Consider the following 26,807-nt stretch of genomic DNA (forward strand, 5'->3'; position numbering starts at 1 on the left):
TTCTTGGCGCCAAGTGAATAATATATCGATTTATCGGACATGTTATCGAAAACCAGTATAGTGTAACAGTGCTTAACAGAATGTTAACAGAAACTAGAGTTTATCAGCACTGCTTTTAGGGTTTCCACTCTCAACCGAAACCCAAAGCAGGATGAAAAGCCACAGAAACCTCAAAGCAAAATTTGATTTCGGGCGGTTCGGACGTTTTTCGGACAGAGAATTATATCAAGTTTAAAGCGAAGGTAATGAGGTGTCGCGATTGAGACATTTAATAAGTAATTAGCAAGAGTGTGTGATAAAACAGGCTGACACATCGAAATTGCGATGAATTTCTACTCCTTGGTAGCGATGCTGCGAGGCAAAGTGGTTGAAAATTGTTGTGGAAGAAGGGTGAAAAGGAGACGCAAACAAAAGACTGCGTAGTACGCCAAGAAAGACAAGACGCCGCAAAGTTGTGTGAAAATTGGAAGAAAATTCATGAAATAAAAATAACAATACGGCTGCTGCAGAGTGCAATGACCCCATTGACGCATCCCATCCTTGATGTTATTGATGTGAAAAACTTGCACTCGTTGCGTACCTTTTGCGTTGGCTTTCTAGTAACCCTGGCAACGTGCTCCAAAACAACCGTCTTGGCCATTTGACAACAATGGGCCAGGCTTGAGAATTTTTCTATCACTCCCTTTGTCTCGAAATGACTTTGTGTTGCGTTTCATCTTCCCAGAAAAAGAGGGGGAACCCCTGCATCAGATCTGTGAAGGCTGTGCCCGGTGGTATCGACTTGCAAGTAACAAATAGGCTTGATTTTTCCTATTATTTTGACATCCAGCTGTCTTAATGCCTAAATATACTGATATTTAACAAATTACGTCCTAAAATTGGGTAATTAAATCGTGACTTTTCGCTTCCAGGTAATACCAAGTGAAATCCAAGCAACATGGACTGCGGCACATCTCTGGTCAAGTACATACTCTTCATATTCAACACCCTGGTCTCGGTGAGTATATGTACATATATGATATGTGCGATAGTGATTATGAAAACGAAACTGCAACAGAAATCGAAAACCGGTGCAAAAGCGTTGCGTGAAAGCCGAAATAGGGGACAATATGTTACGAAAGGGCTGGCTGTTGAAACTCAAGCCGATAATGTGTCCAATTTTATTGCAAATTTGCATGCAATATGCATATAGGGGGTCCCCTCCTAAATATTAGACTCGTGTGGGAATATCGTCGATGACCAGACAGCTCTCAGAATTTGAGAAACTCTCAACGCTGTGTATTGCTCGTTATTGGAGTTGTGATGACATCATCACTATCAGCACCAGTTCAGCTTCCAGCAAGACTGGATTTATTTTTTTTTGAATTTTTGGGGCGGCAGCAGCTAAGCCACTTCCTTTGCCTTCAAATATCCCTTACCTGGTGCTTCTCATGTCCTGTTTTAATGTGTGGTATTATCTTATTTGTAGTTCTTTTTTGAGGTAGATATTTTATTAAAGTTGTGTGAATAAGATGAATCACTTTCCTCACCATAACTGCGCGAGTACTTGTGAATTATTTGAGTCACAAGGCGAGCTCAATGAAAAAGCGTAAAAAAACCTAAAAAAATACGTGCAAGTTAGCTTGACACCCTTTAAAAAAATGCTTTTGAAAAAAATAATCAGTAATATTACTAAGGACTGCGGTTTCTGGGTTTTTTTTAGGCACAGTCCTATATACTTATGGTTATATCTGTATATTCCAGCGTATAAATAGGTGAATGAGTACATACAATTCGAAAGAAGGAAAGAAAACAGAAACCTGTTGCTCTGTTCAGATAAAACAAAAGAAAAGACCAACAACAAACACCTGGTTGTTGTCAGAACAGCAGTTTTTATAAAGTATATAGAATCTAATTTTACACGAGTCGGCAAGTTAGGTTCTAGTGGCGTGCCTAGCTGGATGGTGTGTGTGTGTGTGAGCTCTGTCTGTGATACTTCTTAGATACAGAGTATCTGAGTATGTATATCTGAGTATCTGAGAGTACCTAACACAGTCGACTGTCAAGCCAAATAAATTAACAAGCCGCCTTTCAGAGCTCCAATACGAGAGAAAAAAAAGTGCTGCCGCAACGCTCGACGAAACAGCAACAATATTTCGCAATGTGGAAACAACAAAAGGGGGAAACACAAGTGGAACACTAAACACTACAACATGGCAATGACTGTGCCGGCCAGGCATTCAGAGTTTCAGCTTGTTTTTACCCCCATGGAATCGGGTTTTGTATTCGCCTCACGTCTGTGATGTGCGGGCTAGAACCGAACAGTCACCTAATGACAAACCTGTGAAGTATATAATTTTATTATATATGTATTTATATGCAACATGTGAATCGGCAAAGGTGTTACAGTTCTGCCCATGAATGTAAGGTCGTGAATGACCCGCATTCATCCAAGTACCGCGTCGATAGCTGTTTCCTCTGGTGAGCCACTAACTAAACAACTTCGGGGGTAAATATTTACATATCCCCTTAGTCAAATAAAGCTGAGAGTCTGGAAGAGTACAACGCTATGGCGTTACATAGCTTAATAATTTTGTTGCCATATGGCGGTTGCATGACTCGGACAATTAACAATTAATAGTTGTCTCCCAATTACTACACATTTTCAACACGCACTGTTCCTGTTGCTTTTTCGTCCTTCTAATCTCTATCTTTTAATATCTGGTGTCACTGCGCGTTGTCTTGGCTTTGGCGCCAAGGCAGGCTATCAGAAGTTTTGGGTGTGGTCTCTCCACCAAATGTACAGTAAACATTAGCCACTAGATAAATAAATATGGAATGAAAACTTCAGCTCTTTTGTGGATGGCTTATAGGGTTGTTTTCCGCTTCCATTTTTATCTCCCTCCACACTTATGATCTCAGAACCCAGGACGTTGTGGGGGACTCGTTGGTATTTCAGGAAACTATTTGCATTCCAGCTTCGCTTCGGAGTGACGTCATTGAAGCTGCTGCTGTTGACAGCTTTATGGGGAATGTGGTCGACGGCTTTGTCTCGGCCATATTAATATGGATTGTGTAATGTCCTCGTTAGCGAAAACGGGGCTAAGTAAAAGTTGGATAGGAAAAGTTGGCCACAAACAGGTTTCCAAAACGAAAACTCTTGTTTACATGTGGATGTTTGTTGTGAACACAAAGTGGAACAATTAGCAGAGCGGGCGATATGCTTTCTTTCTTTGAATAGCCGAATTCATTCCTCATATTAATTCGTATTAAATTTTGACATGCCAGAGCCGAGTATGTTCTGTATCAAAGCCTACAGCCACCGCCCACAGATGAATTTTGATCTCATCGTGCTCTTCGTCGCGTTCCAAATCAGGGGAATTGAGTGTGGGCATGCACACATGATATACTAGTATGTAGATACATTTTTCAGATACAAATACTGTGAGGCCAACGGCCATGTGTGCACGATGATCAAATCAAGCGAATTCAATTAATAGCCGGGGCAATTGTTGCAGCAAGTCGGGCGGGCAGTCGTTTCTGGCTGAAGATCAAAGTTGATTTGCATTGTCTGGGGGCACGAAGCCCAGCCCCGTCACAACAACAACAAAAATCCCCAAAAAGCAGTGCACTCTAGACCTTGTCCAGATTTCTACGCCAAGCTGTGTAGAGTGTCATGTGTGAATGTCAGGGGACGTGGATGCTGCTTGTCTTGGAGCAGCTAATCTAATCAGATCAAATCGGATGGTTAAAGCCCAATTCCCTTGACAAGTAAATACTTTTGGACCACTTTTTTTGGCCTAAAAACCCAAGAATTACGTAACGTTGTCACTTATTTTAATTATCTCCCTGCTTATCAGGGGCTGATGGCGTGCCAGGGCCCGTTACTGATTCTCTGAGGTCAGTTCTAGGGCTCTGGGGTAATTAAGTCTATTTTAGCATGATAATTGCCAGCGCTCTGGTACTATGCCACTTTCAATTAAACTAAACAAGAACGAGATGATTAATTTGAACTATATTTAGAGCTGTTCGTTGGAAGTGCAACGACATTTCTCATTTGTTTCACTGAAATTGATGACTCAATCTAACTTTACTTATTTGCTTTCTTCTTTCAGGTTATTGGCATTCTGGGTATTGTCTATGGCGTGCTGATCCTGAATAGCATCGGAACCATTGAGGTCAATGGCCAGGTGGGCTTCCCGCCCCAGGCCCTCATGCCGATCGTCCTGATTAGCGTTGGCTCCATTGTCGTTTTCATTTCGTTCCTGGGCTGCTGCGGCGCCATTCGAGAGTCCGTTTGCATGACCATGAGCTATGCCATCTTCCTGCTGATCCTCTTGATCCTGCAATTGACCCTGGTCGTTCTGCTGTTTACCAACAAGGAGAAGTTCGATACGGCTATGGGCGAGGTTATTGATAAGTCCTGGGAATCGGACCGCGGTCGTGGAGGAGTTTTCGATGCCATTCAGAAATCGGTGAGTGACTGTGACACATTATCACACATTTTGTTCAATGTTACTGATACTCTGGACAATCTTTTAGCTCCACTGCTGCGGTGCGAATTCGTTTACCGATTACATTAGCGAAGGACTAACCCTGCCCAGCAGCTGTTGCGCTGGAAGTTGCTTGAACCCACTGAACTACTATGGAGGATGCCGCGACAAGTTCGTCGAATTCATGTCCGTCAGCACTGACAAGGCTAAATACGTTGCCATTGGCCTGATTGGAGTCGAGGTAAGCACTAACCCTCAATTAAATACGTGTTGTGATTAAAAACGTCCTGTTTTTTTTAGTTGATCGGCTTTATTTTTGCCTGCTGCTTGGCCAACAATGTGCGCAACTACAAGCGCCGGAACGCCTACTAAGTGACACATCTACCCACCCACCTTCCTACATTGAGAGGCAGAAGCAGGCATCCAGCAAAACTCAGTGACACACATTCTCATTAATATTTACCATTGTCGCCGCACAAATATGTACATGAATGGTGGTCAAAGCAAACATGGCCGCCTTCGATTGGAAAGCAGTTAAGTTATTTGTCAAAAACGAAAACGATACAAAGGAAAAATGCTTAGTTTAAGGCGATTTGAAACGCTTACATTTTATATATATTCTATATATTGGTATAATTCGTGTTTTACTACCTAATGAGCAAGCAAAGTATTTTCCAAAGCCTTTGTACAAACTTGTTGTAAACTGAAAACCCTTGAAAACAATAAATAAACGTTAATAAAAACGATATTTTGTTTAAAAATTTTATAAACGTATTTATATATATATATATATGTAGTACATATAAACACTAAACTGTTAAAACACTGGAATCAAAACGAGAAATAACTATTTCATTAAAAATGTTTATTCTATTCGTATTTGTAAAGTAGAAACACCGTATAAGAGTTCAATTTGAAACCCGCATTATGTTAAAGAAAATTCGTATGGCTTACATGTATGAATAAAGCATTTACTACGTATTTATATACCAAAGTCTTATAGTAGTTTAAAATTTGTTACGGATTGGGAAACAATGGTGTTTGTTGAAAGGGTAATAAGGAAGAGCCCCGGGTCCAGTAAAGTATAATTTTTAGTTTTATTTTTACAATGAAAAAAGATTCTCAATTTCATTAAAATTATCACGTAAGTCACGTAGGGATGGATATTTTTCAAAATGAAGAAAATATAGGGAATTACCCTTGATTTGATTTTTGAAAATATTATTTTGATTAAATGTATTGGTCGTTATTTTGTTTGAATTGTTTTAACATTTTGGAAAAAAAGTTTCTATATTAATTATTTTAGTATTTGCAGCTTCTCTGTGTGCTTCTTCGCAAGATTCGTTGGGTTTCGACCACCAATAAGTTATGCTGCTTATGTTTTGATAAACCTTGAAACCAGAATAAATAGCAAAACCTAAAAAAGACACAAAACTTAGGAATATTTTCTACTAAAAAATCAAACAATGCATACTTATGTAGCATATTTGTACAAGTGCCTCGAAATTTGTCGTTAATGGGGAAAATAATATTATGCCGATAATGAAAAACATCACAATATTAATAGCAATGAAAAGTATCATCCAGAGAACAAGCAGAAGTTTAACCTGAAGGACTTATTCAACTGAGAAACATTAAAAAATATGGTTAGGAGCTTACTTACATTAAAATGAAGCTGGTTTAGAAAGTATCCTGTAACAGCCACTAGAGATGAAACCAATTCCAGGAGATGTACCATATCTAAATCACGCAAATCATGAAATAAAGGATCCGAATCAAAAAAATAGCCATATAAATAAAAAGTTTCTAAAAAAATGGCTAAAATTGTAATTAATACAAATATAATGTATACGAAAACGCGACAAATTGGTACACACATTTTGGAACATGTATGAGAACTGCGGGCTTTGAATATAAATTGTCCTTAGATGTATTTTAGCCTTACCCACCTCAGTCGTTACCTTTATGGTAGAGTGAGGTAATATCGTAACATTATTTGAACAATTTGGGATTCATTTATATTAATCGATGGTCGTTTAGTGTGATGATTATGTAGCTAATTATTCCCAAAATGTAGCTTCCAGCGATAAGCTCCTAAAAGCCACAAGTGTATGTCTTTTATTTTATTTTAATATTTAAAAGTTCTTTTATTTTTTCTTATATATATATATCTTATATATAATTTTATATATAATTATATTCTTTTATATAATTTTAACTATTTAAGGCCCGTAAAACTTACGAAAGCTTGAGTTTAAAAAGCGCATTTCTATTATACATCGGTATTAAATTTTAATGTGATCAGTAAAAGTACTGAAATATGAATAATTTTAAATTGAAAGCTTGTCATTTTCTCTAAATTAATCTTCCTTTTTCAAGATATATTTTAGAAAGTGATTATGTGACAAATGTTCTTGTATCGTATTTTTTAGGACCGTAACATAAGACATAAAAAATAAATGCAGTTTGTTCTGAATTTTTGTTTGTCAAGAAACTTTATTTCGAACTTTCGTCTCTCAAGTCGAAAATAGTTATAAAAAAGTTATTTTTAATAAATCCTTTGCATGTCAATAAATAAATTATGACCGTTAGAAAGCCTGAGACCAATGTACCTAAAAATGTAAATACCGTGTAAAAAACAGAATATTTTAAGTTAATGATGCAAATACCAAACCAAACCATAGTCAATGAATCAACTTCAATATCCGATAATATATAAGCACACAAAATATAGGCCGTCATTAAAATAACCATTTGAGCAGTAACAAGTATCCAATAGTAAAGTAAGTGATATTCCTGAAAAAAGTATAGCATTTCTATGAATCTTTAAAAGAATATATATATCTTCTTACCTTGTAAGTTGTGAATGCCAAAATGAATCCGCCAACCCCATAAAGGGCAAATAAAAACACTGTGGTATTAAAGTGATAATTTATACAATTATTCCATGACGCTACAAATATTTTAAAATTATCGAGTATTAATTAGGATTTTTGATTATTTCTCTAATCTTACAATAGACAATGCAATGTGTTAGGCAGGGTAAAACCCTTTCTGACAGAATCCAGGTGAGTAAAAAATGGAATGTAAAAGTCAGGCAAATAAAAGTTCTCAGTGCCATGGCCAATAAGTGTCTGCAACCCAAAAATAATGTTGGTAGTATCTATGGTGGCCTAATATTTTTGGTTATCCCGCTATCATTATCATTAGTAAATAATATATCCCCCTAATATGCAACATTAAGAGCAGAAATTGTATTCAAACTATAATTACTTACTAATAATAGCAACTATACATCTTCCTTGTGTTGTAGCGTCCTTGTGTATAAAGAGACGGTTAACAGACTGACCAAAAGGTAGGCTATAATGCATTTTAATCAAAGGAATGAAGTAATCCTCATATTAAACATGTCTAACGTACCAAATCCAAAATAGTTTTTGACCTTTTCACTTAAGCCAAAATCTTCATCATGGTAGTCGAACAAGATCAAATGTAGAGTAATTCCTGCCACTATATAAATGAATGTCATCAATTGCCAGTAGCGCAGAAAACATAAATCCTACATGGAAAAAATGTATAAAAAAATAATTTTTTGGAATTTTTACGAACCTTAACTTTGATAGCCGTCATTAGGTTTCCATTTATGCCATGAAAAAGGCTAAATCCATAATATAAATGCATTCTCATTGATAGAAAAAAGTAGTCTTTAATGTCCATCTGGCTGTAGCTACTAATTAAACCATAGACTAAGATAATATGTGTAAAAATAGCTATTAAAATGCAAATAGTTTTGAGCAGATGTTGAAGTACGCAGCACATGACTGACTAAAGTAAACTGAGTGCGTTTGGGACATAAGCCTTTTTTCATATAGTGAAAATTACTAGTTTGTCAAAATAGAGTTCTAAATTGAGGTAGGAAATAATGATACCCTGCACAAAAAGAGTTCCATTTTACTCTAACAACGTGAAATGTTTAAAAGAAACAGTAAGGTAATATTTATTTTAAATGAGTTAATCGTTTTATTTTGACATTCTGCAGGGGTGTAAGAATTATGTTTATTAATTTTATAAAGGTCTGTTAAATTAAAGACGTTATCGTAAAGATGTAGGGCATGTAATACGTTTATATTATTTGTAATCAAGGTACTAATATGAAAAGAGTCCCAAAAATTTTCTTCATTAGTTTGTTTCTGTCTCTTGTTGGATCCACTGAAATGTGTCACTTTTTGATCGTGGTTTTATTGGTTTTATATGGAACAAGTTACATTATATCGGTATGTTTGGTTTTCATTCATCGAAATGTTTTAAAATTGAAGTTTTTACAGATTGTGACCTACGATAACAAGGAAGGTAAAATTTAAATGTTGAAACTAAATATGAAATTTTTCAAGGATAACATAAAATTGTGTTTAGATATTTATACAAACTGGCTATGTAACACAAGTTATTTGCTTTTTAATTCTCTTTTTGGATTGATAATGGTTTGGAAAAAAATTCGGGTAATTACATAAAGACTACATACCATTTTTTCATCTTATAAGAAAATTATGTTTCTCTTACTCACAGATAAAAGTAGTAATATTGTTATGGGCAATTTTGTCTGTTTCGACAATTATATCCGAAATATTCTTCGGCTTAAGGTTTTACTTACAATTCGAAGGACTAAACTATGCAAAGAAGATAGATACTATATATGTGATCGGTAAATTAATTTCATTTTGAAAATATTGAGTAAATTAAGAAAAATATACAAAAAATTTTATTATAATATATTTGCAGTTTTCAACATGGCTACAGAATATGTTGTGTTCACATATTACTGTGAATTTTTGGTATGTTGTCCATTTAAAAAAAAGTAATAAGCTAAAAATTTAATTTTAGCATTCTGGTGGGATATGCTACTTGCTTACATCGACAAAAAATTCTTTTTAAGGCTTTACCTGTGGTCATGTGTGACTAATCGAATGATGGTGACCTAAGAGAGTGTATATTAATTTTAATTCACCCCAGCATTTTCACTAATGCATTTTAATAAAGCCACAGCAATATGTTTCATTAGTCTGTCCGTAATGCTCGTCGAAACCACTAGAACTTGTCAATTATTGACGGTATTCTTGTTTGTTTTTCAAGCGGTTGTTTTTCTTATAATGGTATGTATTGTTGAACAACAGCTCTAAGACTTTATAAATAAAAATATAAAAAAAAGTTTGTTTTTTAGATTTCGGAATTTGATGATAAAAAATATGGTAATATTTAAAATTAAAGTGATATATAATAGTAACACCACGACCTTTTAGACATTTGGACAATCTGGATATGTTGAACGGTTTTACTTTTTGTAAATTCACTTTATGGTTTATTTTTGGTTTGGAGAAGAATAAAAGTGAGTGTTAACTCAAAAAAAAAACATTTAATCAAAATTCATATTTTTTAGTTAAAATTCATAATATTTTCTTTGGCAATTATGTCTGTTTCATCAATCCTAAGTGAAATATTGTACAGCTTGAAATATTACCAACATTATGTCGGATTTGATGTTTCGAAGGGAATACATACTGTATATGTTATCGGTAAATATATTCATTTAGAAGGGAGAATAAAAAATATTATTCCTAAATTTTATTTTGTATTTCTAAACATATACTCAGTTTTCAACATCGCTACAGATTACGTCGTTTTCACATATTACCGGGATTATGTGGTAAGTTTTGATGAAAAAAGCGTTTCCGATAAAACATATATTATACAATATTTGTATTCCCTTAGATTTAATAATTTAGCATATTCATCGACATTTTTAGCCAATTGAAAAGGGATCTAATATATTTAGTTGGTTCAATAAAATAATTATAATCAAAAACCTAATTATCACACCTGTTTTAAAAATTTGATGGGAATTCTATGTTTGACTGAATCCCTAAAAAATTTAATAGAAAAATTATGGAGAATCAACCTACAAATCGATAAAGGTACTCCGCTTAAGGATAAGGTAAAAATTGGAAAAGATATGGCCTTCACCGTGTGTCATAATATCCCTCCCAAGGCTTCTCCCATTTTCGAAGGGGATTCCCAAAAAATGACAAAAAATCCAAGATATATTTTTTTATAGGTTTTGATGCATTTTGAAAAAAATTCATCCGTGATCTACATTAGTATATTTCTGAAAGTGACTTGAAAGTATTTCAACCTATTTAATATTCAAATGGTTTGGAAACTTGACGGCAGTTTGTGGCTTTTCGAGCTTTTACCCTCGTGCCCCATTCGTTTATATTGTGACTTGTAGTTTAGTGAAGGTCTGAACCGGTTGTTTTATCAGAAACCGGGTTCCCACTCTAGTATTTTAAATTTTATTTATTCTTAAATTAAAATTACGAGACTGTATATAAATTTTAGGCAACAGGATAAAATATAACATAGCCAACAATAACGTCTAAAAAAGAAGTCAAAAAGGATTTGCGAAAATTCGTCGATATGTGCAGGTAAAGTAAATAAAAGTTTTTTAAATATGCTTTGTAGGTTCTGTTAGAATCGATGTTTGAATCGATAGATACATATTTGTAAAGCTCTTTTTAGTACCTTTTTTATTCCAGTATGTTTTCAACCGCGGTGGAACACGGAATATTTTTGTTATCATATTACTAGCATCACTATGCTCCTTGCTTCCAATAACCTTGACCTCAACCGATCGGACTAAACCCGTAAAAATCTCGCTTGTTAAAAAGCGGCAAGGTGTCTGAGGTCTTCAGCTTGAAGCTTGGAATTTATATTACTTATAATACATAGTTAGCACTGTAAATAATTGAAAATAAAAGTGATTTTCTACATTTTCACCTGGTACTCGTAAAGTACTCTTAACATATTCGTGTGAATGTACATATGTAACTGTTAGCATGAATGCGTGGATCACAGATATTATAAGAGATACATATAGCAGCTATAAGATATTGCATAAAGACTGCTATAATACCCACGCGATTTAAGTTTTTTTTTTATGTTCTCCCGCCCCCACAAATGAAATATTTCTTTTGTGTCAATTTTTAGTTATCGTCCGATTTGTTGACAAATTATAAACATTTATATGCTGAATTTTAGAAGAGATAGGTTTTGTATTCTGCTTCGCAACTGGGATGTTTGTTCAGATGTTAGGTCCAAATATACCAAAGTATGCAACAAAATTTTTTTTAGGATTAGAATTTAAAAGGTTTATTAAATTTAATGTTTAAAAAAAAAAAGCGTATGTGTAAAAGAGATGAGTACTGGGTATCATACAGTCGGATAACTCGACTATAGATGTCTGTCTTGTGTTTTATTGTTCAATTGTACATTTTTGGTCAATTAGTGGGTTTGAGCGTCTTTCTGTAGGAAAGAACGCAGACCCGGATCTAGTTAGAAGTCAAAATGCCTTTCCCTTTTAAGATTGAGAAAGATTAAGATTGTTTATATATTAATATTGAAATAAACAATCTTTTCGATGCAAAAGGCCAATCATATCCCGCCAAAATGCCATCCACAACGATACATAAGTATGTGGTCCTCGGACTGCAGACTTTAGCCACGGTTAGTATTAATGTTTATTTTTTAAGTAAACAGTATCACTTATTTGTTTGGGTTTTTGCAAAATCGTTCGTCTACTATGACCGAAAAAAATCTTATCACTGACGCACACATATGGAGATGGTTATTTTTGGTTGCTAGGTAAAAAAAAACTCATCAAAGCGACGGCATATCTAATTTCTAATGACCCAATGAATTCCACTGAATTAATAAATTATTTCAGGGGTCGGCCGGGTTTTATTCCAGGAGCATAGGTTAAATACCAGTACCAATAAACGAGAGCAAAATCTACTGCGAACCGCGACAGAGTATATACGAACGAAACTTAATGCATGTAGCCAACTTTCGGCTATTCTTTGCAAATATTTAAGGTTTTTGGGGCCGAACACAAGTTTGTTTATAGAACTTAATTGACTGTAAACTGCGTGGCCGCTTCTAAGCTCAGGATGAGCACAAATGGCGGGAGTTAACAATGTCCATATGTTTGAATAAAAGCAGTAAAGCGTACTATATGTACATATGTATGAAGACATATGGGCAGAGAAATAAAAAAGCTTTTACTTATTTTAATTTATACAGCTAAAAACAAAACTCTTCATGACATAATATGTCATGCTACACACGACATAAATAGCTTTCCGACACACATAGGAATGTATGTACATATGTAGTATATGGGATTTGAAAAGTAATAAACTGACCTTGCATGTGAATAATCCTGTGGCATTTGTTTGTCTTCGGTAACCGTCCTGGGTATCCCCCCATACATCCTGTTAACAAATCCCAACTCCTAGTTCTAGTCTGCCTGCGACGCCAGGAAGGCTAGTCTAGTGACTAGTGTGTCTCTTAGAGAATGTTGAACACATCGAATCGATCGAATGCCTATTTCCAGAACTCAACAGGTTGCCATATGATCTTTTAGGTTCAAGTATAAAAATCATTAAGTGGCATCTGGAATAGTTTTTAATCTAATTATTTGTACAACAAAGCACAGGGTATTATAATTTTGCACAAATGTGGGCCATGCTGTAAATGATATTTATTAAATTCCAAAAGTACATACCTATATTCTTAAACAAAACTGTTGTTCCATTAGAATCGGCCAATATTTTTGTGAAATGTTTATAAATATTCGATAAGATAAATATTTTTTAATATACAACGCACCCATTGAATTGCTGGGGTATATTACCTTCACCCGAAGTTATTTTTTAAAGATTACCTTCCATTTATGTCCAAATTATTGCTTTTAATTATTGAATAATCCTATTCTCCCATTCCTATTACCTTACAGCTGCTAGCCTTGGTGCTAATATCCTTTGGAATCTACGTGGTGGTATCCTACGATCTTGATGAAGTCGGTTCCTTATCGGCCTATGCCTACGTGGGCTTGGGAGTGTCCGCCGTGGTGATTGTATTTTGTGGATACTTCTCTGCTCGTCAAGAAAAGTTATGCTGCTCCGTCACTGTACGTTTTCACCTCTATAAATAGAGGTTGATTTCAAATTACTAATATTTTTTATTGACAGCTTACTGTGCTGCTTGGCCTAGTCATCGTTGCTCAGGCTGTTGCCGTCTATTTGTTATTCTACCGTCACGATAATATAGCATCCCATTTGTCAAATCCCCTGGAAGCCACTTGGAAGGAGGAGCTAAAGAGTCCAGGGGCCATGTCCCTCTACCAAAATCGGGTAACTGATGAAGAGACTTACAAATTAAACATAGGGTTAACTTTAAAATTATCTCTAGTTCCAATGCTGTGGCCGCAGTAGTCCCCAGGATTATATCGTAAACGATAGATTACCTCCAGACACCTGTTTCCGAGACCATGACAAGACCAAACCCGAGAATCTGCTTGACTCTGGATGTCGGGTGGAGTTCGAGAACTACTGGCTGAAGTTGTTAACCATTTTCAACGTTCTGGCTTGTGTTCTTATTGGTGTCGAGGTGAGCTATTTAAACCTGATTTAAAAACTGATTCCTTTACCTATTTTATATATTTTCAGCTTTCTTTGAGTGTTATATCTTGCTATACGATGCGAAACGATGCACGTCGCACTTACTATACAAAAACTAGTAACACCGAACCTAATGGCGGAGATATCTGCTATGAAACAAATGGAAATACTTTCATGCTAACATGATCTGACCATATTTATAAATATTATATTTTTTTACCTGACAATGCATAGCATCTAAACAAGTTGTACTAAATTCACAGTTCCTCACATCAGTATTAACATCGGAACATTTATAAAAAAATAACTAAACAATTTTCTGGAAAAATTCTTCGGTAAAATATCCTTAATAGTACCTGTAAACTTAGGCCCGGTACTTGGCACTATTATCAGGGTAATCTTAAAGAAATAATCCAACTGTGATCCATGGTGATGATTTGTAAAGATCTAAAAGTATCTTTAGAAGTATTCCTACTTATTGGAAATATCCCCAATTTGAAAACTTTTTGGCGGTTTGTGCCTTATTGAGCTTTCAGTCGATTGTCGATTGTTTGCTCAGAAAATGACCTATTTTTTGTTGGAGCCCTGAACCGGTTGCATTTAAAAATCTGGATTTCTATGAAGCAAAAGCATGATAGAAGCAAAAGCATGAAGAAAATCTTTTTGTGAAAGGAAATGGTACTATTTTAAAATGTTAAAATTATCCGTCTAATTTTTCAAAAACAAACTTGACATGAGGTTCGTATCTACTTGTAAAAGATATTCAACTTTCTACATGTATTTCATAGATACAATCGATAGTTTCATGGAGACTTTTACAGCTGTTAAGCTTTTTTTTCCAGTTTCTTCACAACCGTGATGCGAGAGAGGTGAAACGCGGATAAAGGTACAAGTGAAAGTTCTTCGTAAAAACAAATAAAAATAAAAATTTCTTAGTAAGGGCGATGTCAAAGTGAAAACGAGAAGCCAAGAGCACTTAAAAATAAAGATAGAAGACGGATATTTCTGATCTCTTTGCTTAAGTCTTTTTCAATGTGTTTGATAAGTTATTTTACAGTAGAGAACTTTTTAACTTAAACAACAACTACCTCAAGTGATCATGAATATTACTTCAGAATTCGTTACTGCAAATGTTAAAGAAAACATTTAAATGAAAATAAATTGCCACCTTTGTGTCTGAATAGAAAAGTTAATGTGGTTTCCTATTATTTTTTTATTGTACATTTACTCTTTTTGTTAAATTTTGTCTCGTTTATTGCCATTTGCGAGAGACTCTACAGGCCCGGATCTATGTGTTTTATGAAAACCTTACCGACACTTGGATTATGTTACAAAATTAATAAATAATATAATAGAGGTAAGGAGACATTATTCAAATGTAGATCTCCGATTAAGAAGGATGCCTGAATTTGTCTCCCTAAATGAGGGGTATACCCTGATTGACTGTCTATAGATCCGGGCCTGATAGAGTGTGTAGCTATTTAAGATACAAAATGCGAGAGGAAAACAGATAGAAATAACACATCTTTTCGATGCGCAAGCAGCTTGTTCCCGCCTTTATTTAGGTCCAGAATCCTATCATCATGGCGTCCACGTCGTGCCTCAAGGTTGTGGTCTTCGGACTGGACATTATTTGTACGGTTAGTATTTGTATATAAGTGTAAAGTATACCTAGACAGGCTCCCTTGTATTCCTTCTTAAGTACAAAACGTTGAGAAGTGTTTATTGACATTAATATCAACAATTATATCAAAATAAAATACATATTCCCTGACCATTGCCGGAAGGAAATCTTATCATTACGCACACCTATGATATGGGCGCTTTTTTTGGTTGCTAGGTAGAAAAGAACTCATTGAAGCGATAGTAAACATGTCTAACGACCAGCCCGTTTCCACGATTATGAATTAGTGGTTTATTCATAAAAATTTAATTGCAAGTAAACTGTGAGACTGAACAGATGCGCCTGGAGGTCAGTCCCAGAGAATTTGATTTGATCAGGTATCAATCAGTCACAAGCTCATCAATATTGCATTCCCAATCGATATTGAGGAGGAGCACAAGTGGCGCGAATTCCCGTCAAAATTCCGTGCAGAACTTACTCAGAATAAATCATTCACGGTTGTACAAACAAACATTTCTGTTAACCGGTTTCCCTTAATATTCACCATCATAATATGCACACATCGATAAAATGCTTACTATTTGTATACAATACATACATATGTATAAATGGCGTCATTTTTTAAAAAAAGTGTTTGCATAGCCAAACAAACAAGTCCCCATGACATAAACTAACCAAGCGTTCTGATATATGCACATAGGATATGAAATGTAATCAACTGACCTTGTCTGTGCGAATAGTCCTGGGGTATCTGTTTGTCTTGGGTGACCTTCCTGGGTGTCCTCCCGACACTATCCCGTCTTCGACTCCCCACTCCCAATGTTAATAATTTTCATGGCGTCTATCTGGGACGCCAGACAGGCTAGTCATAGGGACGCCTCTTGCTAGTTAAATTCTTCGGGGAAGTCGAAAACATCGAATTAGAATAAATGTCTGTACTCCAGAACCCAACAGATTGCCATGTGAGCTTTGTTGTTCAACAAATTTGTTTCTTATTTAATTACAGACTGTCATCTGTAAGGCGTCATCACATTACGTTATTTTTTAACTTACTTGTTGACCATTTAATTTTGCTCAAATAAAACCCATGATTACTTCTGATGTTCCTAAATTTATGATGTCTATTGGTCCATTTTTATAATCTTACAGTTGTTGTCCTTGGTGCTGATATCCTTTGGAATCTACGTGGTGGTATCCTATGATCTTAATGCAGTCGGTTCAACAGCGGCCTATGCCTACGTGGGCTTGGGAGTGTCCGCCCTGCTGATCGTCCTTTGGGGATATCTGTCCGCTTGGCGCGAAAATGTATGCTGCACAGTCACAGTAAGTTTTCACCTCTATAAATAGCTGTTGATTTCAAATGACTAATATTTTTTATTGGCAGTTTATTGTACTTCTTTGCCTAGTCATCGTTGCTCAGTTCGCTGCCGTCGTTTTGTTATTCTCCTATGAGAAGGATGTGGCATCCAACCTGGCCTATCCTCTGGAAACTACTTGGGAGGAGGAGCTAAACAGTCCAGGAGCCATGTCCCTTTACGAAAACTGGGTAACTGTCAAAGATATTTCGAATTAAAACCTAGTTTTAACTTAAATCTTATCTCTAGTTCCAATGCTGTGGCCGCGGCAGTCCCCAGGACTACATCGTAAACGATAGATTGCCTCCAGACACCTGTTTCCGCAACCATGACAAGACCAAGCCCGAAAATCTGATTCACACAGGTTGTCGGGTGGAGTTTGAGAACTACTGGCTGAAGTTGCTATACATTTTCAACATTCTTGCTTGTGTTCTTATTGGTGCCGAGGTGAGTTATTCAAAGTTTTTGAATCTTATTCTTATCCTTTAAAAATTTTATATGTTTTCAGCTTCTGTTGAGTGTAATTTCCTGCTGCCTCTGTAATACGATTCGAAACGATGCACGTCGCACCTATTATTCGTAGGTGCCAACACCTATTGCTCGGCTTGTTCAAATTGAAAAATGGCTCGTTATATTTGACAAAAAGATACGAAAACTAACTTTGGGAGGAGTCAAGATTATAATACTAGGCAGTTAAATAGACATTTCCGATCTGCAAGATATGGCAGCTATAGGGTACAGCTGAACCTCATATAATTGGTACAACAAGCCCGTGCTCAAAAAAAAGGTTACAAAAATCCCAACTTTCTCTCTGTAAAGGAAAGTTTCGAATTTTTAGCTTTAAAATTGTCTTTTCGTTCAGAAACCGACGGACACTTATGCCTTTATGGTTGCGTTGCACACATACATTATAATACTCCCTGCAAGGGTATTAAAAGATATATGTTATAATATTTATATTATATGGATTTAACACTCACGTTGTTTTAAATGTACACATAAATATGTATATGAAATAAATATTAATTATTTATTTAAAGATATTTATAAATTAACTAATTAAATAAAGGTCTTTAATAAACTTGTTTTTGTATAAGAGTCGGGTTGGTAACATTTTGGTGGTATACTATATACTTTTAAAGTTTACAAGCGTTTTTGGAAAATGAAAATAGCTTTAAACGATTTTATAATGAAAAATATTTTTGAATTTGAAAAAGATTAACGAACTTTTACAGACAGATGTTTGGTTTCATAAACCATAAATGGTTTTCAACCTGTTTCAAAATAATCAAAATATTTTAAATAAATGGTTGAAACAAATGGTCAAAAATATTTTTGTTCTTATTAAAATGATATTTGAGTTGTATTTTAAATATTTGACAAAACAAAAATACAATTTGGATAAAAAAAACAAAAAAAATTCTTTAAAAATAAACATAAAACCATTTGTGCCAATAAAAATGGAGAATTAAGTATGCAAACTGACCACCTATTGCATTCCATTGCTAAAACAAATAAATCAAGATTATTTCATATTAATATTAATTTTACAATTCAATTCGCAGACTCAATTTAATGAAAAATTAAGGAACACCGTTTATCTCTTAAAACAAAAAAAAATGAAAATAGAATAGGCCATGGCTTTTTTTCCTTTTATTCAAATAGTTCATCGTCTATTTCTGGTTATATATACAGAGTAAAGACTAACATTAATATATGTATATCTATGGGTCTATACTAGGGTGGGCCACCGTTATGCGATACAAACGTCTACTTAAATCGGAATATACGAAGTATTTTAGAAATATTGATAAGGAAGCCCTAGGAAGTATGAAGATTACAGTACTTTAGGTATTTTTTTTGCTTGGAGTATACCGGGAGTCTCTCTTAATAAATCCTAATAAATTAAAAGATACGCTCCAAAATATTAAAAAAGTGATCTCAAGCTTCGTGCATATTGATTCACCCTAGTGTAGATTGTAGATTGTTTAACGTAGATGTAGATTGCATGTAGAAAAGCATTGTGTCAAAGCTTTTCGTCGCTCGTCTGGCCAAAATGATTTTCGCGCTAGCCGAGAGCGAATCGGTAACGCATGTACGAACCGGGTAAATGGTTAACGGATAAGAACAGCGAAGACCAGCGAACCGCCAAACGACAAACTATCAGTAGCAGAAACACAAGCAAAATAACATGAACCGGGTTTGGGTTACCCCGCGCAACCGTTAGAAAACTCCAAATATTTTCCGATTGTCAATAAACCGCGCGTTGTCAACCAACAAGGATTTTATAAATCGCCTGACCGCTATCAAATAATATTGGATTATAAAAAAATGGCTTGTTCCACAAACGTATTAAAGGGGTTCTCCCTGTTCTGGGACATCATCTATGCTGTAAGTACTAAGATTTAATTTAATGTCGAGTGTTTAAAAGAAAAAAAAGACTGATTGGTGGCTTTGGTGACCCCAACAAGCATTAAAACCAGAATTAAGCTTGAGATCTCTGGCCAAGGCTAATTGGCGGACAATTACCGACAGTATGCTTACTATTGGCCAATTGCCAGGTTTTGCCCAAGAAGATACATCCAGCTTGGTTCAAGTTCATTCAGACCCAATCGACCTTTGATGCTGACAATTGTTTGTTTGGTGTTACAAAAAAATAAACGTGCCCACAACTGATTGTTTTTTGTTACAGAGTTAGCCATTCCATTCGTTTAGTTCGATAGCTATTTATTTTGTTCACTCATTTTGATGCAAATTTTGGCATGGCTAATAAAATTTTTATTTTCACATTGCCAAATATCCAGTTTAGGCGGCAAAGCTTTTAAACTTTTGAATGATTTTCTAGTTTGGACAGCCAGTGTGCAATGTGTTCCTTTTTCTAGCCTAAAAATATCTTTTAAAAAAATGATATAATAATTTATTTACTTAAGATTTTTGTTTATTTTTTTCGGAGCTTTTTATTTTTTGTTTTACCACATTTGTTGGCGGACAAAATAAAACTTGGTCACCCACGCCAGCACTTAACCCTGAACAAAAATATACAGAATTTTTATTAGATTTTTGCTGTTGTTTAGTTTGTTTTACTTGAACGAGATTTTGGTATGGCTATGGTGCGTTGATGTCATTTCTAAGGCGCCCGGGCATCTATTTAGTATTCGATTCAAATGGAATGCGTCTGAAGGTTGAGGAAATGCTAGCGGGTACCACGCGGCGGATGAGCAATTTTCCGCATTTGGTTCCAGGCGAGTTCATTTTTGATTTTCGGAACAGAGCGCTGAGAGATTTCAATTATGCTGAAGCCGCGGCCCAAATTACTTCATTATACTTTAGGGTTTAGGGTGGGGCTTCACCTTTGTCTTTGAGGGTTTAGTGTGTAGTTGGTGCCCCCCATGCCGTCAAAAGCCCACATAAATCTGAGCCGGCTCAATGGCAGCGTCAACTTGTTGGCACTGCCTCGTTTTTGGACATTTATGGGGCTCTGACATTGGTAATTGATCTGCCTACTCCCTGCCTTATCACCCGAAATGCAAATTAGTATGTAGCACTAGCCTAACTAGTCTGACCTTGCACACGTCGGCTACTATTGCGCTTAATTGTCTGTCTGCGTGGTTAAATGAGAGCAAATTAATAAAGTCATGTCGCCTGTTGCCAACTCATGACTAGTCTTATCACCAGAGTGTCTCTTTAGGGCCATAAGTGTTTGGCGATTGTGCTAATTGTATCACCCGTTTAGATATCACCCGTTTCTATCTACACAACGCACATTTGTTTCTGTTGCGAATTAAAAGGCACCAAGTTCAGTTCCCCATTACAAAGTCTAATTATGGTTCGGCGGATTTAAACAATTCCAGAATCTACTCCGGCATGCCTGCTTTCCATTTCAACTTATAAAAATGGTTTGTTCCCAATTTCCATGAAGAACGTGCCTTTTTGTTTTGATTCCTTTGTTGTGTTTTTGTTTTTCTGAGGGCCCTTGGTATTATGTCAGCGCTTTCTTGGACTTGGGCGAGGGAATTGGGCGCCGGAGCATAATAAATTACAATTAAATGGCGTTGAATATACACTGAGATAACCAAACACTCCAATGCCAGATGTCTTAGGTTTACGTGCCTGGCGGATGAGCAGTCATCTCTAGAGGCTCGTAAACATTAATTGATGGGCCCATGCCGATTGTAACTCAATTAATGTAAATACTATTATTTTCGTACCATTTTCGGCGCCGCAGTCAATTAAATATTCACAAGTTGTGGCTTTTGGCAGTTAATATTTGTTGACCCAACCTGAATGCTTCAAAATATTGGACTTCCTAATCGCTTAGGGCCCAAAATCAGATACATTATTTGGCCTGCGACAAACTTAGGCGCGAAATGATTAATCGGCGAAATCATTCATAATTACCTCGTCGCAGGCCTGGGCTCTGAGCCGAATTGGTGAGCGAGCGGCCATAACGCTCGGTTTACCTAAGCCGGGATAGAGTCAACTCAAGTGACAAACAAGTCACGTCAAAGCCAACATATTTGTTGACTGGTTTTGCTATTGCCCCTCTGACAATTGTAAAAATAATTTACAAACTGTTGTCAGCAACAGGTTGCCGAGTGCAAACATCATCAGAAATGTAGAAATATAATTATTACGCATTTCATGTGCTTTTATTCAGTAGGTGGGCCGCGGATCGCGAATTCGTACTCTCTTGCGCTTCTTTGGGCAATCTGCCAAGTGCCAAATTACAAAGAGTCTATATTTGGCAGAAGTGTGTGAAATATCGCATTGCTTTTGTAAATCTAATGACTCATGTTCCTATATACATAAAATGCAAGTAGCCAGGCAATTGCTCTGGCAAGAAAGCGAATGGAAGCGTCCACACTGCGTATACGTAATCAGCTACTGCCAATTCTCGAAAAGGAAGGCAGTGTTTGACTTTTCTGTACTCTTTATTCAATCCTAGACTAAATTTGCATACTGACTCAAGGTGGAACCTTCGAAATGGGTTTCATCACCTCTCAGCACATATAGAATTTATTTAACTTTTCAATCAAACGATTTACACCTCTCCATTTCGGCAGCTGTTCGGTCTGGTTGTGATTGGCCTTGGAGTCCACGTTATTTACAAATTCGAGCACTTCAACACGGCAGCCTTCGTCATCATTGGCCTGGGCGTGATCGTGGTTCTGACCGCCCTCTTCGGAGCTCTGGGAGCGGCACGTGAGAGCAGCAATGTATCCAAGGTGGTAAGTACTTGCAACAAACTTTATTTTTATTTATGGTTTTAGACCCTACACTATCTTACTATTTTTATATTATTTTATTTCGCCCCCAACAGTTTGTTTTCATTTTGGTGGTCCTAATTGTGCTGCAAGTTCTTGCTGTGGGTTTCCTTTGGGCCTTCCAAACATCTCTGCTCATAAACGTGGACAAAACCTTCGACACACTGTGGAATGACCAGCCACTGCCCATTAAGCCAGGAAACCAGAGCCAGATCGCCAGTTTGGAGCGTTGGGTAAGCTTTCTCAGATTTACCAGAAACCCATTCCCAGAATCTTAATGCCATGTTTGGTATTCCATATTTCAGTTGGACTGCTGTGGCAATGTGGGTCCCAGTGACTATATTCTTGCTCCAAATAGTTGCTATAATGAAGAATCGGGCAGGTTGAATATGGATGGATGTAGGCAAAGGTTTATAGACTATATTGCTGAAAAATGGGACGAATTCAATATTGTGGCCTTGGTGCTAGTCGGTGTGGAGGTAAGATTGTCATATTTCCATAATTAATAATTTTTAATAACATTTTTATTTTAATTTCAGGTTATTTGCGCCCTGCTGGCCTACGTTCTGGCCAACAGCATTGTGAATCGCTGGCGGCGCTCAAAATACTACCAGAAGTAGACACTTCGTCTTGAATTTTTGAAATTATTGCATTTCAAAAGTCCAGCTCCAAGATGCACATATGTACATACTTAAGGCCAAAGAATTCTCCATTCATACGAAAAACAAAAAACTTCAAATGCAAACTCAATAGAGATTCCAAAACAAGTTTACTTAAGCGATGTGAGGCAGTGATGCTATTTTATTTATCACTTTGAACAAATGTAATGTAATATTTAAACGGAACACAACCATTTACATTGTAATTTAATCTACACTAAGATTGACCTAAGAATCAAGTTTTGTTTTTGTAAACAACTATGTTTCAAAAAGCCAAGCCCAAATAAAAAATTGTTCATAGTCTGCCGTGTGTGCCCGGACTTCCGATTTCGAATCGGATTGCGGTTCGAAATTCTGTTGACATCATTCCTATGATAAATAAGATGAAGGCCCAAACCCCTCGGTCCCCTCACACGGAGGGGAATGTGAGGGTGGACACATGCTGTCTCATAGCTTCAGGTCGCGTGGGCGGGCGCCTCACGCTAATTTTCATTTGTATTCTTTTTGATTCTTCTCTGCCCCGTGTTGCTCGCCTTTTGATTTTCCCCAACAACATTGGAAAATCTTTATGTATTTTCTGGCCATTGCATCTGGCCGACGAAGAGGGCCCGAAGCAACGACGAATCTGTGGGTTAATCGTTTCCCAACGATAGCTCTGTCAAATGCCCCAGACAAACAAATGAAGATTATGGGGACTTTAGTCGGTGGTTTGATGGCAGTGCTCAAGGTGTGTTCGCCCCCAGCGGATAGAATCAAGTGAAGTAGTATTTTTGACATTTTTTCGTATATTAGCTGCCATTTTTGCGTCATGTACTGCACCACTCGTCTGCTCAGATACATTCTGTGTGTCATCAGCGGTATTTGTGCTGTAAGTGCCTAAAAATAGTTCCAAAATGTTTGACATTGAAAGGGAATTACGTCTATTGTTTAGCTAGGGGGCTGTCTTCTCATCTGGTATGGTGTCTGGCTACTGGAGAGTCTATCCGACCAGCCAAATGTCGTGGGTGCGGGCGAGGAACTGGCCGCCATCATCTGCATCCTGCTCGGAAGTGTCATCATACTTGCGAGCATTTTTGGCATTGTGGCGGTGGCAAAGGACTCCAAAAGCCTACTGATTTGTGTGAGTTTGGATTTTGTGCCGACCGTGACAACTGAGACCCTAAAACCCTTCTTCTTCCGTAGTATGCGGTTCTTTTGGTGATTCTTCTGATCGTCCAGTTTGTTATGTTCAGCATTAGTTTTGCTGCCAGCCGGGAAGCTCTGCCGGATACTTTAAAGCAGGGATTTGACGACCTGTGGGATTTGCAGCATGTTGGCAACAGTACTCTTAACGCTTATGAAGAGTGGGTAAGTTGGTGGCTCTACCATCTAAGCAAATATTTAGTTTTAATCAGTTCCTATGATAACAAAGCTCCACTGCTGTGGCCGCAACAGCGCCGAGGATTATCTGCATCTGGAGAAGGCTCCCCCGCCAAGTTGCTGTCTGGACCTGGACTGCACCAAGCCCTTAAATCTGTTCATGTCTGGCTGTGAGTTAAAATACAAACAATATGTTGGCGGGAAAACCGCCAACTTTCACTCTCTTAGTTGGTTCCTAATAGTTTTTGAGGTGAGTCAGATTAAACGTAAATTATAATTTTAATTACTTATTTATCGAATTAAATTACAGTTTGCTAGTTCTGTGACTACCTGCTACTTAGTGGATAGTATTCGAAACCACCGCGACCGCATACGATTCTATAATTAAATTAGGTTTTTATTGTATTCGCTAAATGTATTATTGTTATTTGTTGTGAGTAATTTTCTAGACAATAAGCACCGACGAATTGTGATTGTAATTTACGATGATAAATCGAGTAAACACGATACCAAGTATTCATTCATAAAAATGTAAACTACCATGGCTAAAAAAATAAAAGAAATCTTCAGATAGATGATCAATATATGTTTATATGGGCTGAGTAAACAAGAAAAGCTCGCGTATATCTACAAATGTGGGCGATTCTACGCTCTCGATTTCTACTCACTGATTTATAGATAGAATACGCGAGCGGCCAGCAGTTTTGTTATTTTATTCAAAACAAAAACATGTTGTTTCACTTTGTATCTCGCTGCCAGTTGATTCCCGCCGCTGAAACCCAACGGTCAACTGCCGTTCGGCTATCCGACGGATACCTAGTACCCAAAACTGGATACTCAATATTGCCTTTTGAGGTAACTACGCTGGATGCAGCCCATTCGAATTCGAATTCGTTGATCAAGTCGCAGCTGTCGTCTTCAGTTTGAATCGATTCCGTCCACAGTGAAGATGGGACTGGCCGCCACTACAGTGAAGCATCTGTTGCTGTTGCTCAATTTTGTCTTTTCCGTGAGTAGCGGCATTGTCTCTTTTTATTGCTCACCTGCCTGCCTGCGAGTGGGCAGAATGTGTGTGTGTTTTTGTGTGTCTGACTTGTTGTGTTTTCCACAGGTGCTCGGCCTGGCGCTGATCGGATTCGGAATTTTCTTTCTGATCTCCGCCGCCGAGAATGCAGTCAGCATTGGTGAAAATGTGGCCGGAGGTCTAATCATCGGCCTCGGCGTCGTCATCCTCATCATTGCGATCTTTGGCTGTCTGGCAGCCATTCACGAAGCTCCGGTCAGGCTATTGATAGTGAGTATTAAAACATTAAGATTCCTAAAAAAAACTATTATTTTTCTGGGTTAATAGGGACGACTTTTAAATTTGATGATTTGATTTAATTATTAAACTTTAATGTTTAAATAAAAGAGTCATCAAGTTTAATTTACTTCTTCCAATCCAGGGATTTAGATTAAAGAATAAAATTTATATAATTTTATTAAATATATTTCTTTTCTTCTATCAGTATGTGGGTGCAGTGGTACTGTTGATCCTATCCCAGCTACTGTTCCTCAGCATGGCCTCCCACGGCACCAAGGACGGCATCTCGGGAAGCATCAACGAGGGATTCGAACGGCTCTGGGAGGCGGAGCGCAATGAATCCGGGGCCTTGGCCTACTATGAGAACTGGCTACAGTGCTGCGGAGTGAACAGCCACGAGGACTACTGGATCATCCACCATGCCATTCCATCGAGCTGTTGTCTGGAAAAAAATTGTGCTGACCAGTCCAGAGTCTACAAAGCCGGTTGCAAGGCCAAGTTTGTGGACTACCTCGATGACAAGTTGCTTGTCTTTAAAATCGTATGCTGGTTGCTAATCATAGGAGAGGTAAGTCAATCTATCTCCTTGATATTTTTTTCTAAAATCTATTTTATATCAATTCCCTATTCAGGTTGTGGGAGCTGTTTTTGGATGGATGCTTTACAGCAGCGTTAAGAATCAGAGCCGACGCAATAATGCCGTTTGGATGTAAAATTAAGTCTAAGTCTCGGTACCATTTTCTAAAACCTGTTACTAATAAGCCTATTTATTATTGTTAAATCTAACCTAAGCCATAATTGTCGAAAATTCTAATAACGTTTCGTAAGTGTATTAAAAAATGGGAAGAAGTAACAAGAAAGCCTATTTATTGGGGCTTTTTTTGGATTTTTTAAGAATTTTATAGTTCTCATAGCTACTTATAAGTTATAGGCTCTTTTGCAAATTTGAGTAATCTGAGTTTAAACTTTAAAGAAACATTTATTTGAAAGATGTATTAGGAGTGTTAAGCCAGAGGTCGGCAGTGGTCGGTAAGTCATCGGAAAATAAATTCCTCATCCGGTGAGAAAATAAACAAAGATTTTAGTGCATCCATTAATTAAAGTCTAAAATTTTATCTTTTAAGTTTTGCCTTTTGATTTATGTTAAGAAAGATTACCAAATTGCATTTTTACAGATTCAAAGTTCTTACATTGTACTTTTAATATTTCTGGGGACCTAGAACAATATTTTGAAACTGGCTATTTAGTTTATTTTAAAC

The 26,807-nt window shown here is 36.7% G+C and overlaps 7 protein-coding genes and 1 long non-coding RNA gene across 8 annotated transcripts; 6 read left to right on the forward strand and 2 right to left on the reverse strand.

Moving 5' to 3' along the window:
- The first annotated feature begins 104 nt into the window (after positions 1-104).
- Tsp42Ee (Tetraspanin 42Ee) lies at positions 105-5,466 on the forward strand. The gene is made up of 5 exons (XM_017238391.3): positions 105-242; positions 912-997; positions 4,095-4,454; positions 4,522-4,713; positions 4,773-5,466. The coding sequence occupies exons 2-5, from the start codon at positions 938-940 to the stop codon at positions 4,842-4,844; spliced, it is 684 nt and encodes a 227-aa protein (XP_017093880.2). The 5' UTR covers positions 105-242; positions 912-937; the 3' UTR covers positions 4,845-5,466.
- A 64-nt stretch (positions 5,467-5,530) lies between these two features.
- On the reverse strand, positions 5,531-6,203 carry LOC138926058 (uncharacterized). The gene is made up of 3 exons (XR_011442378.1): positions 6,136-6,203; positions 5,947-6,079; positions 5,531-5,889 (listed from the first exon to the last, which is right to left on the reverse strand). It is a non-coding gene; the product is annotated as an uncharacterized lncRNA (long non-coding RNA).
- A 1,049-nt stretch (positions 6,204-7,252) lies between these two features.
- Positions 7,253-8,291, reverse strand: LOC138926114 (uncharacterized). The gene is made up of 5 exons (XM_070278863.1): positions 8,082-8,291; positions 7,893-8,031; positions 7,750-7,832; positions 7,325-7,383; positions 7,253-7,268 (listed from the first exon to the last, which is right to left on the reverse strand). Exons 1-3 carry the CDS (start codon positions 8,289-8,291, stop codon positions 7,762-7,764), a joined length of 420 nt encoding a protein of 139 aa, XP_070134964.1. The 3' UTR covers positions 7,253-7,268; positions 7,325-7,383; positions 7,750-7,761.
- Positions 8,292-11,066: 2,775 nt separating this feature from the next.
- On the forward strand, positions 11,067-14,739 carry LOC108123026 (protein late bloomer-like). The gene is made up of 6 exons (XM_017237918.3): positions 11,067-11,263; positions 11,953-12,029; positions 13,321-13,494; positions 13,556-13,717; positions 13,776-13,973; positions 14,033-14,739. The coding sequence occupies exons 2-6, from the start codon at positions 11,973-11,975 to the stop codon at positions 14,168-14,170; spliced, it is 729 nt and encodes a 242-aa protein (XP_017093407.2). The 5' UTR covers positions 11,067-11,263; positions 11,953-11,972; the 3' UTR covers positions 14,171-14,739.
- Positions 14,740-14,814: 75 nt separating this feature from the next.
- Positions 14,815-18,015, forward strand: LOC108122999 (23 kDa integral membrane protein). Its single transcript, XM_017237884.3, has 6 exons — positions 14,815-14,870; positions 15,529-15,624; positions 16,758-16,931; positions 16,993-17,154; positions 17,213-17,410; positions 17,472-18,015. The coding sequence occupies exons 2-6, from the start codon at positions 15,568-15,570 to the stop codon at positions 17,544-17,546; spliced, it is 666 nt and encodes a 221-aa protein (XP_017093373.1). The 5' UTR covers positions 14,815-14,870; positions 15,529-15,567; the 3' UTR covers positions 17,547-18,015.
- Positions 18,016-19,095: 1,080 nt separating this feature from the next.
- Tsp42Eg (Tetraspanin 42Eg) lies at positions 19,096-23,189 on the forward strand. Its single transcript, XM_017238459.3, has 5 exons — positions 19,096-19,354; positions 22,027-22,191; positions 22,284-22,460; positions 22,533-22,706; positions 22,767-23,189. Exons 1-5 carry the CDS (start codon positions 19,295-19,297, stop codon positions 22,845-22,847), a joined length of 657 nt encoding a protein of 218 aa, XP_017093948.2. The 5' UTR covers positions 19,096-19,294; the 3' UTR covers positions 22,848-23,189.
- Positions 23,190-23,599: 410 nt separating this feature from the next.
- On the forward strand, positions 23,600-24,818 carry Tsp42Eh (Tetraspanin 42Eh). Its single transcript, XM_070278928.1, has 6 exons — positions 23,600-23,613; positions 23,679-23,754; positions 23,818-24,006; positions 24,069-24,233; positions 24,298-24,495; positions 24,556-24,818. Exons 2-6 carry the CDS (start codon positions 23,695-23,697, stop codon positions 24,631-24,633), a joined length of 690 nt encoding a protein of 229 aa, XP_070135029.1. The 5' UTR covers positions 23,600-23,613; positions 23,679-23,694; the 3' UTR covers positions 24,634-24,818.
- A 175-nt stretch (positions 24,819-24,993) lies between these two features.
- Positions 24,994-26,408, forward strand: Tsp42Ei (Tetraspanin 42Ei). The gene is made up of 4 exons (XM_017237905.3): positions 24,994-25,254; positions 25,357-25,539; positions 25,754-26,116; positions 26,181-26,408. The coding sequence occupies exons 1-4, from the start codon at positions 25,195-25,197 to the stop codon at positions 26,259-26,261; spliced, it is 687 nt and encodes a 228-aa protein (XP_017093394.2). The 5' UTR covers positions 24,994-25,194; the 3' UTR covers positions 26,262-26,408.
- Positions 26,409-26,807: the final 399 nt, after the last annotated feature.

The sequence above is a fragment of the Drosophila bipectinata genome, chromosome 2R, assembly GCF_030179905.1.
Source record: "Drosophila bipectinata strain 14024-0381.07 chromosome 2R, DbipHiC1v2, whole genome shotgun sequence".
Lineage (NCBI taxonomy): Eukaryota > Metazoa > Arthropoda > Insecta > Diptera > Drosophilidae > Drosophila > Drosophila bipectinata.